This window comes from Excalfactoria chinensis, chromosome 1, assembly GCF_039878825.1.
Source record: "Excalfactoria chinensis isolate bCotChi1 chromosome 1, bCotChi1.hap2, whole genome shotgun sequence".
NCBI classification, from domain to species: Eukaryota; Metazoa; Chordata; class Aves; order Galliformes; family Phasianidae; genus Excalfactoria; species Excalfactoria chinensis.
The window spans coordinates 73,077,632-73,092,559 of record NC_092825.1 but is presented as its reverse complement, the minus strand read 5'-3'; the positions used below and the strand labels follow the sequence as shown (position 1 = coordinate 73,092,559).

Genomic DNA, 14,928 nt, shown 5'->3' with positions numbered 1-14,928 from the left:
TGATGTTATTAATGTCCATCAGGAGTTCCGACAAGACCATTGTGGTGACATTAGCTTCTTTCGCAGACCAACAAGCCAATCTCTCAATTTCTCTCAGCGCCTGGGCTGCAGCTACTCCTGGGGCTAAGATTGACGCAAAGATTCTGGCTGTGGGACCCCACAACTGAACCTCATCCCCACAATCCCGATCCAGATTTTTTATTGATCGTTTCTGGCGTTGCACTCGAACCATGCTTTTCATAACATTAATCACCGCAGAATGATTGGGAGCCAACAGTGTCAATTTTCCCAAATAACACGGACCCCCAACTGGATTCTTTGGTATCCCTTGCCAAGCTCTATCCCCACATATCAAGAATATACCCTTAGGAAGAGCTTTGGCTGTACCATTGCTCCATAATCCTTCCCCAGTCAAAGGTTCCTTCCGAGCACAACAACCAGAGCATGCTAGATTGTCAGGACCCCAATAGCATGAGATATTATAGTTGGACCCGTTAGGATGACGTACCACATGCTTCTGATTGTAAGAGAGCCAATTCCCACCCTCCTTTATGCAATGGTCTGCAAATGCATTCTCGGAGCCATCCCCGGAACAAGGACGAGAGAATCCCTCCACCCTTTAACAAACACAAATACATAAAAACACACAACAAGCGATACAACAAATGTCCTTCTCGTAGGTACAAGCAGTGGTTCTTTATCTGTTCCTTTCTTCTTTCCTGAAGAGTCACTTCGCGGTTGCGGCTGGCGGGTTCCCATCAAAACACCGCCCAGTCCCGTTCCTTAAGCCCCAACCCTCTCATTGATTCACGGATAACCGACCAATCGGTGGGCTTGCGAGAATCCTCTCGCTCCTCCCTCCTCCGGGGAGACGCGACCAATTGGGTGGGGGTAGGCGGAACCTTTCGTTCCTCCTCTTTTTCCTCCCCCTTCTGGGGAGGCGGGACCGACAGGGCAGGGGTAGGCATTTCCTTTCTTTCCGTCCCTCTCTCCTCCCCCTTCTGGGGAAACGGGACCGGCAGGGTGGGGGCAGGCAATTCCTTTCTCTCCACCCCTCTCTCCTCCCCCTCCTCGGGAGATAAGACAAACGGGGTGGGGATAGGCAATTTTCTTTCCTCCGCTTTTTTCTCACCCTTCTCGGGACGAGATCCCTCCTCCGGAGGTGGGTCTGGGGGTGGCTCAACGCCTCCACGGCGCGCCTCCCCACACGACTCTCCCTCCCTCGGACAAATTCCATCCCCCTCAGGCGAGTAAAAGCTTTGCAAAGAGGGGTATAGGCGGGGATAATATGGTGGCGCCTCCCCAGATGACACAACTTCCGCCTTCTCTTCCGGAGTTGTTTCGGGCGCGGCCATGGCCATTGTGAAAACGGCCGGCGTGGCCGGCGCCATTTTGGGTGCAGAGTCGCCGCCAGAAAGCGATTCCTCCGCACCCCCCGGGACCCCGGACGTCCCAGTATCCAGACCAAAAACCCCAGTCGCGATGGCCTGGACTTGTTTCTCCTCCTTAGCGGCTTTAAGAGCACCCAGGACCAAACCCCAGGTTTTTAACTCCTCCGCTTTATACTCGTGCATTGCTCTATGGAGCATGGCAGCGGTGAAAGAATCCCACCGCTCCGAATCGAGCAGATTACTAGGGGAGGGTAAAATCTGCGCCACCTCCAAACAGGAGATGACGGCAGCTATATCCTTCTTAGAAGGAACATTTCTAACGCAGTGAGTTTTACAAACTCGTGATACTACCTTAATGACGGAATCCATTGTTTTTTCTGGTGCGCGACACCGTACGTCCTTGCACCCTTTGTATATACTCGAGACCTGTAGTCCCGCAGTCTTCCACGGTCCTCGTTTTCTTACGACCGAACCGCAGGTAGCAGCTGCTTCAATTTCCGCCCACCGAGGCGCTTCTACGGGATCTAACCGTAGGACTTGCGTCCGCCACGCAGTTAGCCGTCGCACACTACCCCCAGGACGTGCCTCAGAGAGGGCACCAAATGTTACCTTAATCAAGTAACCTTAAAGAATCACGTCCTTTGTAATGTGCTTCCGACGGCCCCGTGGCCAAGTTACGCACTGCTTACACCAATGTGGTGGGAAGTAAAATGGCATTTAATTAACCTCGTGAGTCCCTTATATAGGGCTCCTATTTCATCTAATACATATGCATTACTGAGCATGGGAAGACCTATCGCGTTACAGCACGAGATCTCGCTGATGCCTAATACAACACCTCTCTTTCCTTATTAATTAGTACAATTGACAAGGTTTCTGTATGGTCTTTGTTTCCAAACATCAAAGTCTTCAATCAGATAATTCTGCTGGAGTAAACATTCCCACGTGCTCATGTCTCCAATTAATGTGACTGACCATCTTTTCTTATTGACCCTTTTGCATTGGAAAAAGTCCATGACTGAATCCCCTTGGAAGAGCAGACACTCTTCTTCTACTTACCCTTACACTATACAGTCACACAAACACTAATCTGCAGTTATGCTGTAGAAAAACAAATGACTGGGAAGGAATCAAGGAAGGCTAGGCTGCCCTTCACTGAATGCCAGACACTACAAATGTCATAGCCTGAAAAAGAGAAAGGCTAACCATGCAGTCCTCCTCCCCTGCATTCAAGGAGTTCTCGCTTCTGTTCTCTTTCATTTATAGTTATGCATATTCACCAGCAAATAATACGTGTAACAAAAATAGGAATGGGATGTACTAAGATGAAATGTAAAATGAGAAAGAGTTAAATTAATAGCAGTTCTCCTTAAATACCGCTCCATGGTTGAAGGGTTCATGAAATTAAAAATTCCTTTAAGAGGAAAAAAGATGGAGCAAGAGTATCTAGAACAATTTTTCATTTTTTGCTCAGTGTGACTGACAGTTGAAGGATATTCATCTGTCTTTCTCAGATCTTCTATATACAAAGGCTGCTCAGAAAATAATGCCTCTTATTTTATTATGTTGGCCCATGACATCAGAGGTAGCTGTGGTAACATGGCAGTAGAGGCTGGCAGTAGAGGTTGAACCCTCCCAATAATACTCTGTTACATTTTGTGCCATGCAACAGATGGCAGCAGAGGGCCAATCTGACCAGTGGATGTAAGCACAGTGAGGTGGTGGGTGGTGCAGTGGCAGTTGGTTACCTCTTTTTACAAGTGCAGTATGCAGGCTCTTGTTCATCACTGGCAGAAATGCATAGCTAATGGTACTGACATTAAAAATTAGTATTCTGTAGCTGAGAATTTGCTTGCTCTATCAAATAGTGTTACTGTGCTCTTTGTATCTATGGTAGTTTCCAGGAAAATAAAAAAGAAGCGTTATTTTTGGAGTGAACTACATATTTCCTTGTTACAGAGTACTCTGCATCAGATAGTGAAGCTATGTATGAAAATTACAATCTTTATGAAGTCAGCACAAGAAAGAACAAAAAGAAAATTTACAGCATTAAAGTAAAACTGACCTTTTTAAAAAATTTCATGTCTGTTCCCAAAATTAAATCGCACTTTGTCAGTGCTGCCACCCTTCGTGAACATAGAGATTCCTTTACATTATACAGACCTATCTTCAATTTAATTCAATCAATAACAAAAAAAACCTCTAGCTCAAATAACTATGTCAATAATAATAACAGTTAAGAAGATCAATCTATCATTGTTAAAGGTAAATATATCTAGGAGAAAAATAAAGTTATAAATATGAATCAGATGGTAGTATTTATGAAATGAAGCAGAAGTCATCAGACTCCTCTGAAATTCCTCCAGTTAAAGAAACTCCTCTGGAATTGAGGAAGGAACAGAATATGGCAGTTTAAAGTTGTTGGATACTACATCTAAATTTGAGATATTTTGAACCAAATTATTTTTTCTGCTTGGGTCTCCTGGCCTGCATGTTGTTACATTAACATAATTTCCTGCCACAGAGGAGAATTAGCTTATGATTAAAATCTTGCTCCTGGTCTTGGCCATTTCTAGAATGATCATGGTTTTTCCATGCTTATTGTCACAGTGACTGCACTAAACAACTGATACTTACTTAAAGTTGTGCTTTTCTAATGAGACCAAGGTGTAAAGGTACATTTCTGTAGCTAATGGAATTGATTCTTTGTGTAGTCCAAAGGACTGCACTTGGATTCCTCTGAAGTAGTGGTAGAATGGGTGCAAAAGACCAAAAGACTATGGATTACCCTGTGCATACAATGGATCCAGAGGGATGTAGTATGAGCAATCTATGAGAGAGGTAATGAAATTGAAACAAATAGATAAACCAGAGTCTGCAATAATTTTAGAGAATTTAACTCAATATTTCACGTTTTCCTGATGTAACTAACTAGAACGTGCATTGATGTGATGTGCAAAGACAATCAAAATATGTAATCTAGTACAGCTCACTGACCACTGCCTTCAGATTGATCTTGTGGACAGGGATCAGACAAAGTAGTTAATGTATGCTTTCCCTTTCACCAAACTGAAAGAGCTGATGCGTTAAATCTAGTAAAGCAGCTCTCCGGTCCAGTGAAGCACAGGACCCTTAGCAGCACCAGGAAGGTTATCGCTGTCTGCATCAGAAGGCTCCCCAATGTGAGGTCAAAAACCCATTGGATTTGTAATAGAGAGGTGGAGGAGGCTGTAAAGTAATTCCCAAAACTGAGCAGTAAAGGCCTTGAGGCAAGAAGGAGCCAGTGAAGGGAAGAAAGGAAATGGACTGAAAGATCATTATCAGTGAATTTCTGCATCCTACCCTAAGGCCATATTCCTCAGAGGACAGGATAGTGCTGGGCAGTTAATGGCACACCCACTGGCTAATTTTGATGCCATGATCAGAAAACTGATAGAGATGGAGAACATGGGGACACTCTAGACTGTTGTGAGGTACTCCAAGAACATGACTGAAAGCAGATGCCCTTGAGAGTATCCAGAACTATAAGAGCAAATAACAGGGTAAGGGCAAATGGTACAAATAGAAATGCATGAATGAACATAGCATTATTATTTCAGAGGTTTCATCTATCTTACTATGACATGGTAACAAGAAATGGAAAACGTTCTGAACTGATTGATAATGACAATGTGCAATCATTAATTAAAAAAACTGTGCAGATTAGATTTCAACTGAAGCATGGACACATGGATCAGAAGGTTCCTACAATGTTCTGAAGATAACTTTCTGTTGCAGGTGATGGAGGAGCTGATGAGGAAAGTTGTGCTCCTGGATCTTGTTCATGCAAACATGGAAGAGATGGTTGGGAATACAAAGATTAGAATCAGCCTGTGAATAGGCAAGGCCCACTTAGAATTAAATCTGGTGAAGAATGACAGCAAGAAGGGCTTCTTTAAATATGTCAGCAGCAAAAGAAAGACTAGGAAAATGTGGGTCTTTTGCTTAATGAGGGAGGTGCCCTGGTAACAGGGAATGCTGATAAGGTGGAGATACTGAAAACACCCTTAGCTTCAGTTTTTACTGATAAGTCTGTCCCTCAGAACTCAGATCATGGAGGTAACAAAGAGAGCCTGAGGAAAGGAAGACTTCCACTTAGTTGAGGAGGATCTTGATAGAAATTGTCTAGGCAAAATAAATGCCCACAAGTCATAGAGTCATAGAGTGCTTTAGATTGGAAGGAACCTGAAGGATCATTGAGCTACAAGCCCCCTGTCATGGACAGGGTTGCCAACCAGGTCATGCTGCCCATGGGTCCATCTAAGTTGGCTTTGGGGATACCTTCTCAATTGATGAAGCCCTTGTATGGTCAGCTAAAGGGATCCGACCCAAAAGAACCCCAAAATCCGTCTAGCGAAATGGCTGCAGCTTGGCAAAAGATCTTACAGAGCTGCATGGAAGGATTGCTTGCACAGTGGGACACTGCTCGAAGCCTTGAAATGGCCCAGCTAGCTCAGTTGGAAGAGCATGAGACTCTTGATCTCAGGATGGTGGCTTGGCAGGATTCCAGCAATAGCTGGCAGGCTGCTGTCTTCACAAACCGAATGGTCAGCGAGCGGATGCTTGAGGTGATGGCTGTGACGGTCGCAGTGCACCTCTGGCGAATGATACCCTCTAACATTGTTGCTGACTCCATCTTTGCAGCCAAGCAGTTGGCCCAGATGGGCCGGGAGGACCTCCCAAGTTCAGAGGCTGCTGGAATTTTGGAAGAGACCTTGGCCTCCCACACAGTTCCTGTTGCATCCTTATATGTGCATGGTCACTCTGAGGTGCCAAGCCTTTTTACCAGAGGTAATGCAATAGCAGATAAAGTTGCCAGCACTCCTGTCTTTGGCCTAGGGTCGCTGCAGAACTGGCAAACTGGTATCATCTGGGAGCCTTGCTTGTCTCCCCATCAATGGCTGGCTATTGCTGTGAGTACCTCCTCTACTGTCATCACAGCCACTCAGCATGTCAGGTCTGGCTTGACTGCAGTCCGATACCATTTGGCAACCGCTGTTGCTGTGGTCGGTTTACCCAGTCACGTTAAGACTGACTATGTGAGGGCTGTGAGTGCACACTGCTGTCTCATGTCCAGTTTTTCATCCACCAGAACCCTCCAAGTCCTTCTCAACAGGTCAATTCAAAGGACTTCTTCTACCAGTCTGTAGCTCTATCTGGGATTTTCCTAACCCAAATGCAATACCTGGCAAATGGCCTTTTTGAACCTCATTAATTTCTCATGGGTCCATATCTAGAAGTCCATACAGAATGATATCAGTTGCCCTTCCGCTGTCCACTGAAGCCATCACTCTATCATAGGAAGCCACCAGATTGGTCAGGCATAAACTGCCTTTAGTGAAGCTATACTGGCTGTCTCAGAACATTTCCTTACCTCACATGTGCCTTAATATCTCTTCCAGAATGTTTGGTTACATAATCTTCTCAAGCACAGAGGTGAGGCTCACCAGACTGTAGTTCCTTCTCCCTGTCTTGAAAATGGGAATGTTTCACTTTTTCCAGTCACCAGAAACTTTGCCTGACAGCCACAACTTTTGAAATATGGAGAGCCATTTGGCAACCACAATAGCTAGATCCTTCAGAACTCTGGGATGCATATAGTCTGGACCCATAGACTTGTACATGTTTAGTCTCACCTATGGGCCCTGATGGGATGCACAACTGTGTGCTGAGGGAGCTGACTGTTGAACTATTCTTTAACATCTTTGAAAAGTCTTGGAGGATGAGAAAGGTGTGTGAAGACTGAATGAAAGCTGATGTCACTTCAGTTTTCATAAAGGGCAAGAAGGAAGAACCAGGCAACATCAGACCGGTCACTTCTGTCCCTGGTTTATCCTGGATGTTATCACCAAGCAAGTCATGAGAAGAAGCTTATCAGGAGTAGTCAACATGTCTTCAACAAGCTTGACCAATCTGGTAACCTTCTGTGATATCAACACTGGCTGGGTAGATAAGGAGAGACCAGTGGATGTTGTGTACCTTGACTTCAGCAAGTCTTCTGACACTGTTTCCCATAACCACCTTGTTTGTAAGCTTAGGATTCATTGAATAGATAAGTGGATGGTGATGTGGAATGAGAACTGTTCAACTGGCAGAGCTCAGAGGATTCTCATCCGTGGTACAGAGTCTGGTTGAAGGCCAGTAGCTAAGCAGTATCCTGCAGGGGTCAGTGCTGTGTCTGTTCTTGTTCAACATCTTCATCAGTGACCTAGATGAAGGGATAGAGTCCACTCTCAGCAAGTTTGCTGATACAGATCTGGGAGTAGTGACTGACACACCTGAAGGCTGTACTACCAGTCAGCAAGAGCTGGACAGGCTGGAGAGCTGGGCAGAAAGGAATCAGATGAGGTTTAACAAGGGCAAGTATAGAGCCCTGAATCCAGGGAGGAATAACTGCGTACATCACTAGAGACTGGGGGTTGATCTGTTGGAAAGGAGCTCTGAGCAGAAGGGTTCCTGGTGGACAACAAGTTGACCAGCAGTGTGTCCTTGTGGCCAAGAAGGCTAATGGTATTTTGGGGTGCATTAAAAATAATATGGCTAGTAGATCATGTGAAGTGATCCTAACCCTCTACTCTGTCGTGATGAGGTCACATCTGAAGAACTGTGTTGAGTTCTGGTCTCAGTTCAAGAAAGACAGGGAACTATACTTCAGCTTGAGTGCGACAAAGATGATTAGGGACCCAGGGAATCTCTCTTATGAGGAATGACTGAGAGATCTGGGACTGTTCAGCCTGGAGAAGAGAATGCTGAGAGGGAATCTTATCAACACTTACAAATATCTAAATGGCAGCAGTCAAATTGATGGAACCAGGTTCAATTCAGTGATGTGATGTGACAGGACAAGAGGTAATGGACTAAAATTGCAAGACAGAAAATTCCATCTGAACATGTTTTTTACTGAGTGTGCCAGAATGTTGGAACAAGCTGCTTAGAGAGGTTGTGGAGTCTCCTTCTCTGGTGATATTCAAAACTTACCTTGATGCTTTCCTGTGCAACCTACTATAGGGAATTTGATTTAGCAGGAATTTGGACTTGATGATCCCCAGAGGTTCCTTCCAACCTTACGTTCTTGTGATTGTGTGACTATAAATGCCACTCTCTTATTCTCTGCTTGTTCCATTTCTGTTCTAAACTGCGCTTGTCTTGATTGCTGTTATTCATAATAATAACAGTGGAATCATCTGCAAGCTACCTTCAATGAATTTTGGAAAAGAATATGGGACTGTCCACATGACTTCAGAGTTGGTTCTGCCTTTAATGTTGGAAGCAGCCTTGAAAGTTATATAACATTTACAATTTGTTCCTAAGTAAAGCAGCTCAGTGATTACATTAGGATCTGTCATTTAATTGCTAGATGTTAATTAACTTGAGAAATTAGAGATATGTTTAAAAGGTTGCCAAACAATTGGACTTTGGATTTTATGTGCTTAAGGCAAATGTTAGGGCCCTAAGCTGACTTAGCAAAATTCAGATGCTTAATTATTAGTTGTTCAAATCTGTACTAAACCTAGTCTCCCTTATTAGCAATTGAAGACATGTCACTTCCAGGGAGCAGTCTTTCCCAATCAGTTCAATCAACTATCAGTGAAGGATACATTAAAAAAAAAAAAAAAATAGAGAATTATGATCAAGGTGGAAGTCCTAGTCTAGAATCTCCTGAAGCAGACTGCTCCACTTGCAAGTGAGTCCTCGTCTCTTAAACAGATGAAGAAGCTGGTGTCTTTTTCAGCAGCAGAATAGGCAAAATAGCCTGTGGAGAAGTACTCTCCCACACAACAGCTTTGTCTATTGAAGCACTTTTCTCTCTGGCATCTCAATACTCACATTCACTTATCCAAGTATCTTTCTGACAATCGTCAACCACCTCCCTGTGCTACTGACAAATGTTAGAATCTTCATAACTATGGTCTACTCATGTTTGCTTTAAAGTATTACTATGTTTTTTCACTTCAGAATACCCTGGCCAAATCTAAACACAAGATAAAACAAAAAGTTTCATTTTCTTATTAGTTCAGCCACAATTCTCAGTACATTAAAATATATATATATATCTATTATTTGTAAGAGGTTGTAGGAAAGACAATATGGAAACACAGTAAGGTTTGCCTTCCACTCTTTGGACATGTTTAATATTTTTTAGTGTTCTTAGTAATGAAACCTAAAAAGTAGTTTATTAAAAAGCTCATAAAATTCAGTCCTGTACACAATGTAGGCTTTGAAGGCATTTTAAGTGATAATACAGTGCAAGTCATGTTCATTTTCCTTAGAAATTGCATATATCCCTCCATCTCTCTGTTTTTGCTTAAGCATCAGTAAATTATGTTTTTCTTAACTGGCAAAGTGATAGAAGGCATATGCAGAAAAATGTACAAATTATTTAATTAAAAATTAACTACTAAATATTATTTAGTAAATAAATTAACACGTTTCATTATGGCAATGGAATGAGGCCTCCAAATGGATGATGGATACATATGAGAATGTGAGGCAATTCTCCAAGTGTTTACAAGAAATTTCCCAAAGAGGAATGTTATAGCCACCATTGGAATGCAAAAGCATTAGGTGCATTGTCAGGGCCTTGCATTCCTTTCTCCCCACGTGAAACATGAGTGACATTCTTCTGACGTGTTTTCTTTATGAATGTTCAATTATACTAGAATCTGATTTTTTTTTTTTCTTGAATCTGCTCCTGAGCTGACCGCATGTTGCAACTGTTCATTTGATAAGGTACACTTGATAAGGTACACAAATCACTGATGTAATCTTCCCAACTGTAATTTGGTTTGGGTAAATGAGTGCAGTACAATGACAAAACAGAGAGCCAAGGTAATTTAGCAGTTTGAAAGAAAGACTATAAGATTCACTGCTATTAGAGGTGTTACTTATGAACTGCCCCTGAAGCTGCATGAACTCTACCATGCATTAAATATCAGTCACTCTTAATTGTATGGAAGAATATTCAGTGTTCAAATTACTAAACAATTCAATCATTGTTAAAACAATTCAGAAAGATTTCTAAGAAAATTAGTTTTATTTAATTATCCTAGTCATATTTATTAAACAGCCACAGAACAACTATATTAACCTCAGTGATTTTCACTTCTGAATTCTCTGTGAGATATATACCACTCCACTTTCAATCAGTTCACTCTTCTCACAGTTGCTGACTTGGGTATTCACAAGCTTGTGTTTGCAGTACCGACTTGCTGTAATGGAAGAGGCAGATTTAAGGAATTGCATAGACCATTTAAATACAACTATTCTGATTTTGAAAAGATGTCGCAAAATAGCAGTATCTCCGTTTGAAGCCATGATTTTCTTTAAGTGGTGTATCTGTGTGTGTGTACTAGTAAATGGGTCCCAGGCCGGACCCCATCCAGAGAGAGACATAGTCATGGATGACATGGAGTCTTCTCTCCCATTTACTGCTGCGTCACACGGTTTATATACCAGCATGGCTTCGATGCATGTGTGTCCCATACACCAGCTACACAACCCCATGCGCACACAACCCTTCCCACTCCCAGAGTCCTCTCTTGCATAAATCATGTCATCACGGGGCATCCTGCAAAGCGCTTCTTCATATCCCTGTTCCATGGTTCCACTTTAGCTGCTTTGGCTGTTGTTATCTTAGCAGTCCTTAGCAGTCCTTTACACAGGCTTATCCCTCAGTTGACCTTATTCCTCAACATAGGAGCATTACATGTATTTAACATGCTTGATACAGATAGTCAGAAGTCAGGCAACTTGTGTGGGTTTTTTTTGTTTGTTTGTTTTTTGTTTTTTGCTTTCACTTTATTGAAAAAAAAACATAGTCAACCTCAAATTTAATGCTTCGATTTTATTGCTTATTGCTTACTAAATGATTTGAATTATTTAAACAGAGTTGTCTGGTGATGGAGAGACAAGTATTTGTGTCTCCCTGTGAAAAATTTTGACTGAGAGAACTCTGTGGTGGGGTGAAATGAATCAACAATGGTTGCAGCTCCAAAGATGCCATCTCAGATGCTTTGCATTACTTACATCTTCTGTAGATGTGCTTCATATTCACTTTATCTACTCTTCTTTAAGGATGTGGCCTTCTATTTTTCAGATACTTCTTCCAAAATAACCATGCATTTCTACTACCAACAAACTATATTTCCTTGTTTATCAGACAAAAAGTGTTGTGGCAGAGATACTCACTAGTATTATGTCACACCTCCTCAGAATTGTAACAATGGGCAGAATTTACCAGAATGTACATTATTCTCTTAATACTCTTGATAACGTTATGTCCAATCTGTAATCTGATCTGTACATTTTGGAATGTGAGCCATGCCCACCACTGTAGCACTTGTTATCAGCTGTATGTTGAGTTTCTTTGTGTGTTTCTTCTAGGCCAGCTCTGGGAAACAAATTGCAGAAGTTGTTTTGAAGTTTTTTTTTTTTTGTTTTTTTTTTTTTTTCCCCTCCTTCATTCCAAAGATTGCAGATTCACAAATGTTTTTGTTGAGATAGATTCACCCAAAAGGTGGAGAAGTTCAAATGCCTTATATTTAGCAATTTATGTGACCTCTGAGCTCCTTCTCATGTTAAGTCACCATAGGTAAAAGACATATTCTTAGAGCTTTCTCTCCATGGCCTGGAAAATTTGCTGTTTCTAAACAATACAATCAATACGTTACTAATGTAAAAATATTTTATATAGTTTCATTACAGAGAAACATTACAGAGCGTACAGCAATATTATACAGCTGATGCAAAAGATGAAAATTGTTTTTAAAATGGCAGAAATTACATATACTTACTTGTAGTGAGAACTGTTCTTAAAGCTTGTAAAATTACTTTTTTTCCTTAGCCATACTGTAAGTTACTTCTGTTTGTAAAGACATTTTTTCATTTGGGTAAGATTACAGTATATATCTCTCACTTAGTGCAGATAACTGTGGGAAAATGTCTACTCATTTAAATTATTTAGTTTCAAATTATCTTATAGTTTATTATCAGATTATCATTTCTCTATGCATCTCACGCAGGTAATGCTAAATAAAGATAACAATAAAGTTTATATTGTCAGAATCACTGCTTCCATTTTTATAAAAATAATAAGAAAATGTCAATTTTAAACTTCTTCTTGACCATAATGTCCCCTTTACAACATAATTTTATCCAAAAATGTTGTGGCAATAGATGTGTCTATGAAATGCGTATCTGCAAAACAGTAGTTTTGTGAACGGTGGGAATGACATGGCAAAATAATGCCTACAGGTTTCATAAGCATTAGTTTACTGTCTATATATGTATATTTCTCCATCCTCCAAGTTCTCATTGCATTACTTCTGACAAAGAAGCAAGCATCAGAGTTTCATTACCTAATGATGGAAATGAAAATGTTTCAAACTGTTGAAAAAAAGAAACTTCCAAATAAGACATATTATTAGGACAACAATGTTTAAAGAAAAAAGGAGCAAGAGATGACATTACACTTCTGACACCAAAACACCAAACAAATGATCTGGTCTATAATAGAAATAATCAGTTTTCAAATTAAGTTTGTCTATGACATGATGTGAGAATGAATTATGAGTTAATGTTTATAGCTGTCTTCAGAAGAGATTTAAGAGACAGAGAAAGCCTTAATACTTAACAATTTCCCCTGGCATATCTATATATGGGAGGAGACAAATGAAGTAGGGGTGTTCAGTTAGCCTTTATTTTTCAGTAAACTTCATGACTCCAAAGAGCAAATTATGGAAAAATGCCGTGGGTGCAAAAGAGATGTTCATGTGAGAAAATACTTTGTAGTCTTTTCCCCAGGGTTTGGATGAAGGTCACTCAGATACAGTGTTCTTATAGTGGTTCTAAAGAAGTGACCTTACAGTTAAGTTATCTTACCTTAAGTTATCTTACCTTAAGTTATCTTACAGGCTTAAAATTGAAAGACGGGCAATCATGTGCCCCTAATACTTGCTACCTTGCTGTGTTAATGGGAAATCAAGTACCCAAGAGACTTAGCTGATGTGATCCAGAATTTGTGAAGGTCCTTCTCAAAGTGGAAGGTTTGAATGGATACCACCAGAGATGTCCTCCCAGGACTGTGAAGAAAACATTTTATTTTCAGGAGAATTATGGCTTTGAATTCCCAGCAGTGTGACTGTGAAATAATGAGGAACAGATGATTTTTTCTTCCCAGTGATAATAAAGATCATACGTATTTCAAGAGTTATCAGATTAAGAAACAGAATTGGTCATACAGGATTCCAAAGAAAGCTAAAAGGATCTTGGATGAAGTAGGTTTACACTTCAGCCTGTACATGAGTTACTCTGAAAGTAATGCCTCCAATTTATTTCTATGGAAATGATAACAGATACAAAGAGCACTGATAGAGCAAGCTCTCAGCTAAAAAGCATTATTTTTCAACAGCACGGCAACAGAATGTAATGGAATATTGTTGAGAAAATTCAGCCTCTACTGTGATGTCAGCAACATCCATCTCTGATGTTGTAGGACAACACTGTAAAATAGGAGGCATGACTTTTGGAACAGCTTTCATACATGAATTAGCTCAGTTGGTTGTAGTAGCATCATTTTCCACTGGATTCTGTGCAATAATTCTTATAGCTTATACAAAGAGATACTGTTGTGATTACAACACAGTTTAGCAATTATTGTGTGTGTATTCCAAGTAGGTCAAGACTAAGATTATTTTGTAGAACTGAAGTTGGATACCTCTTGGGAACAACAGTTTTCCAGGTGCTTTGGAAGACAAATTCTTCATTTTGCAAATCAAAGCCTTGCCAGTTTATTTTAGCAAAATTCAGTGCCCACTTCACCTAGCCTGATACATATCATTGCATAAAGTAATTAAAAATAAATTGAATTTTTCTTCTTTTTTCTTTTTTCTTTTTTTTTTTTTTTTTTTTTTTTTATAAGGTCTGTCTTCTAAAATTATTTTTTCAGAGGAAACAGGAGATTTAGCTTTAGCTTTTTGCTACTTCTAAGTCCTTTTTTTAAAAAAAAATAAAAAATTAATTTTTAAATTTAGACCTAGCTCATTACTACATCGCAAACAGAATTGTTTGTAAGTACAGTTCAGGCCCTATGTGTTGAAAATACTAATACAAATTGAGTTAGTTTACACCCTAAAAATTCTGAAGGACAAATGAGTCATATTTTTGGATGGCTATTCACCTATTGCTTGAAGAATGAAGAATTCACCTTAATGCTTGAAGAATGGCTTTACAGATGTAGCATATATTAACACCACTAAACAGATAATGAACAGATACAAGAAGTTCATGTTAATTAGTGAAAGATAATATTTGAAGAGTTAATTTTTTAGTGCTTAAAAGCACTTCAGTATATTCATAGCTTTTAAAGTCTGCACGCTTTCCTTGGTCAAAACAGCACTAATATCAAAATTCAATCAATTTGCTCAGTGTTGTTCAACTGAGTTTTGAAAAGCTCAAACAATAAAGATTTTATGACCTCCCTTTGGCAACCTATTCCACT

General features: G+C 40.5%; 1 protein-coding gene across 1 annotated transcript in view; it reads right to left on the bottom strand.

The window, feature by feature from the left end:
* Nucleotides 1–629: 629 nt before the first annotated feature.
* Nucleotides 630–14,928, bottom strand: part of LOC140247952 (uncharacterized) — a 132,796-nt gene continuing 118,497 nt past the window's right edge. The window contains exon 2 of the mRNA XM_072328175.1: nucleotides 630–2,233. Within this exon, the coding sequence (XP_072184276.1) occupies nucleotides 759–1,760 (1,002 nt within the window). The 5' untranslated portion in view covers nucleotides 1,761–2,233 and the 3' untranslated portion in view covers nucleotides 630–758. The remainder of the gene's footprint in view (nucleotides 2,234–14,928) is intronic.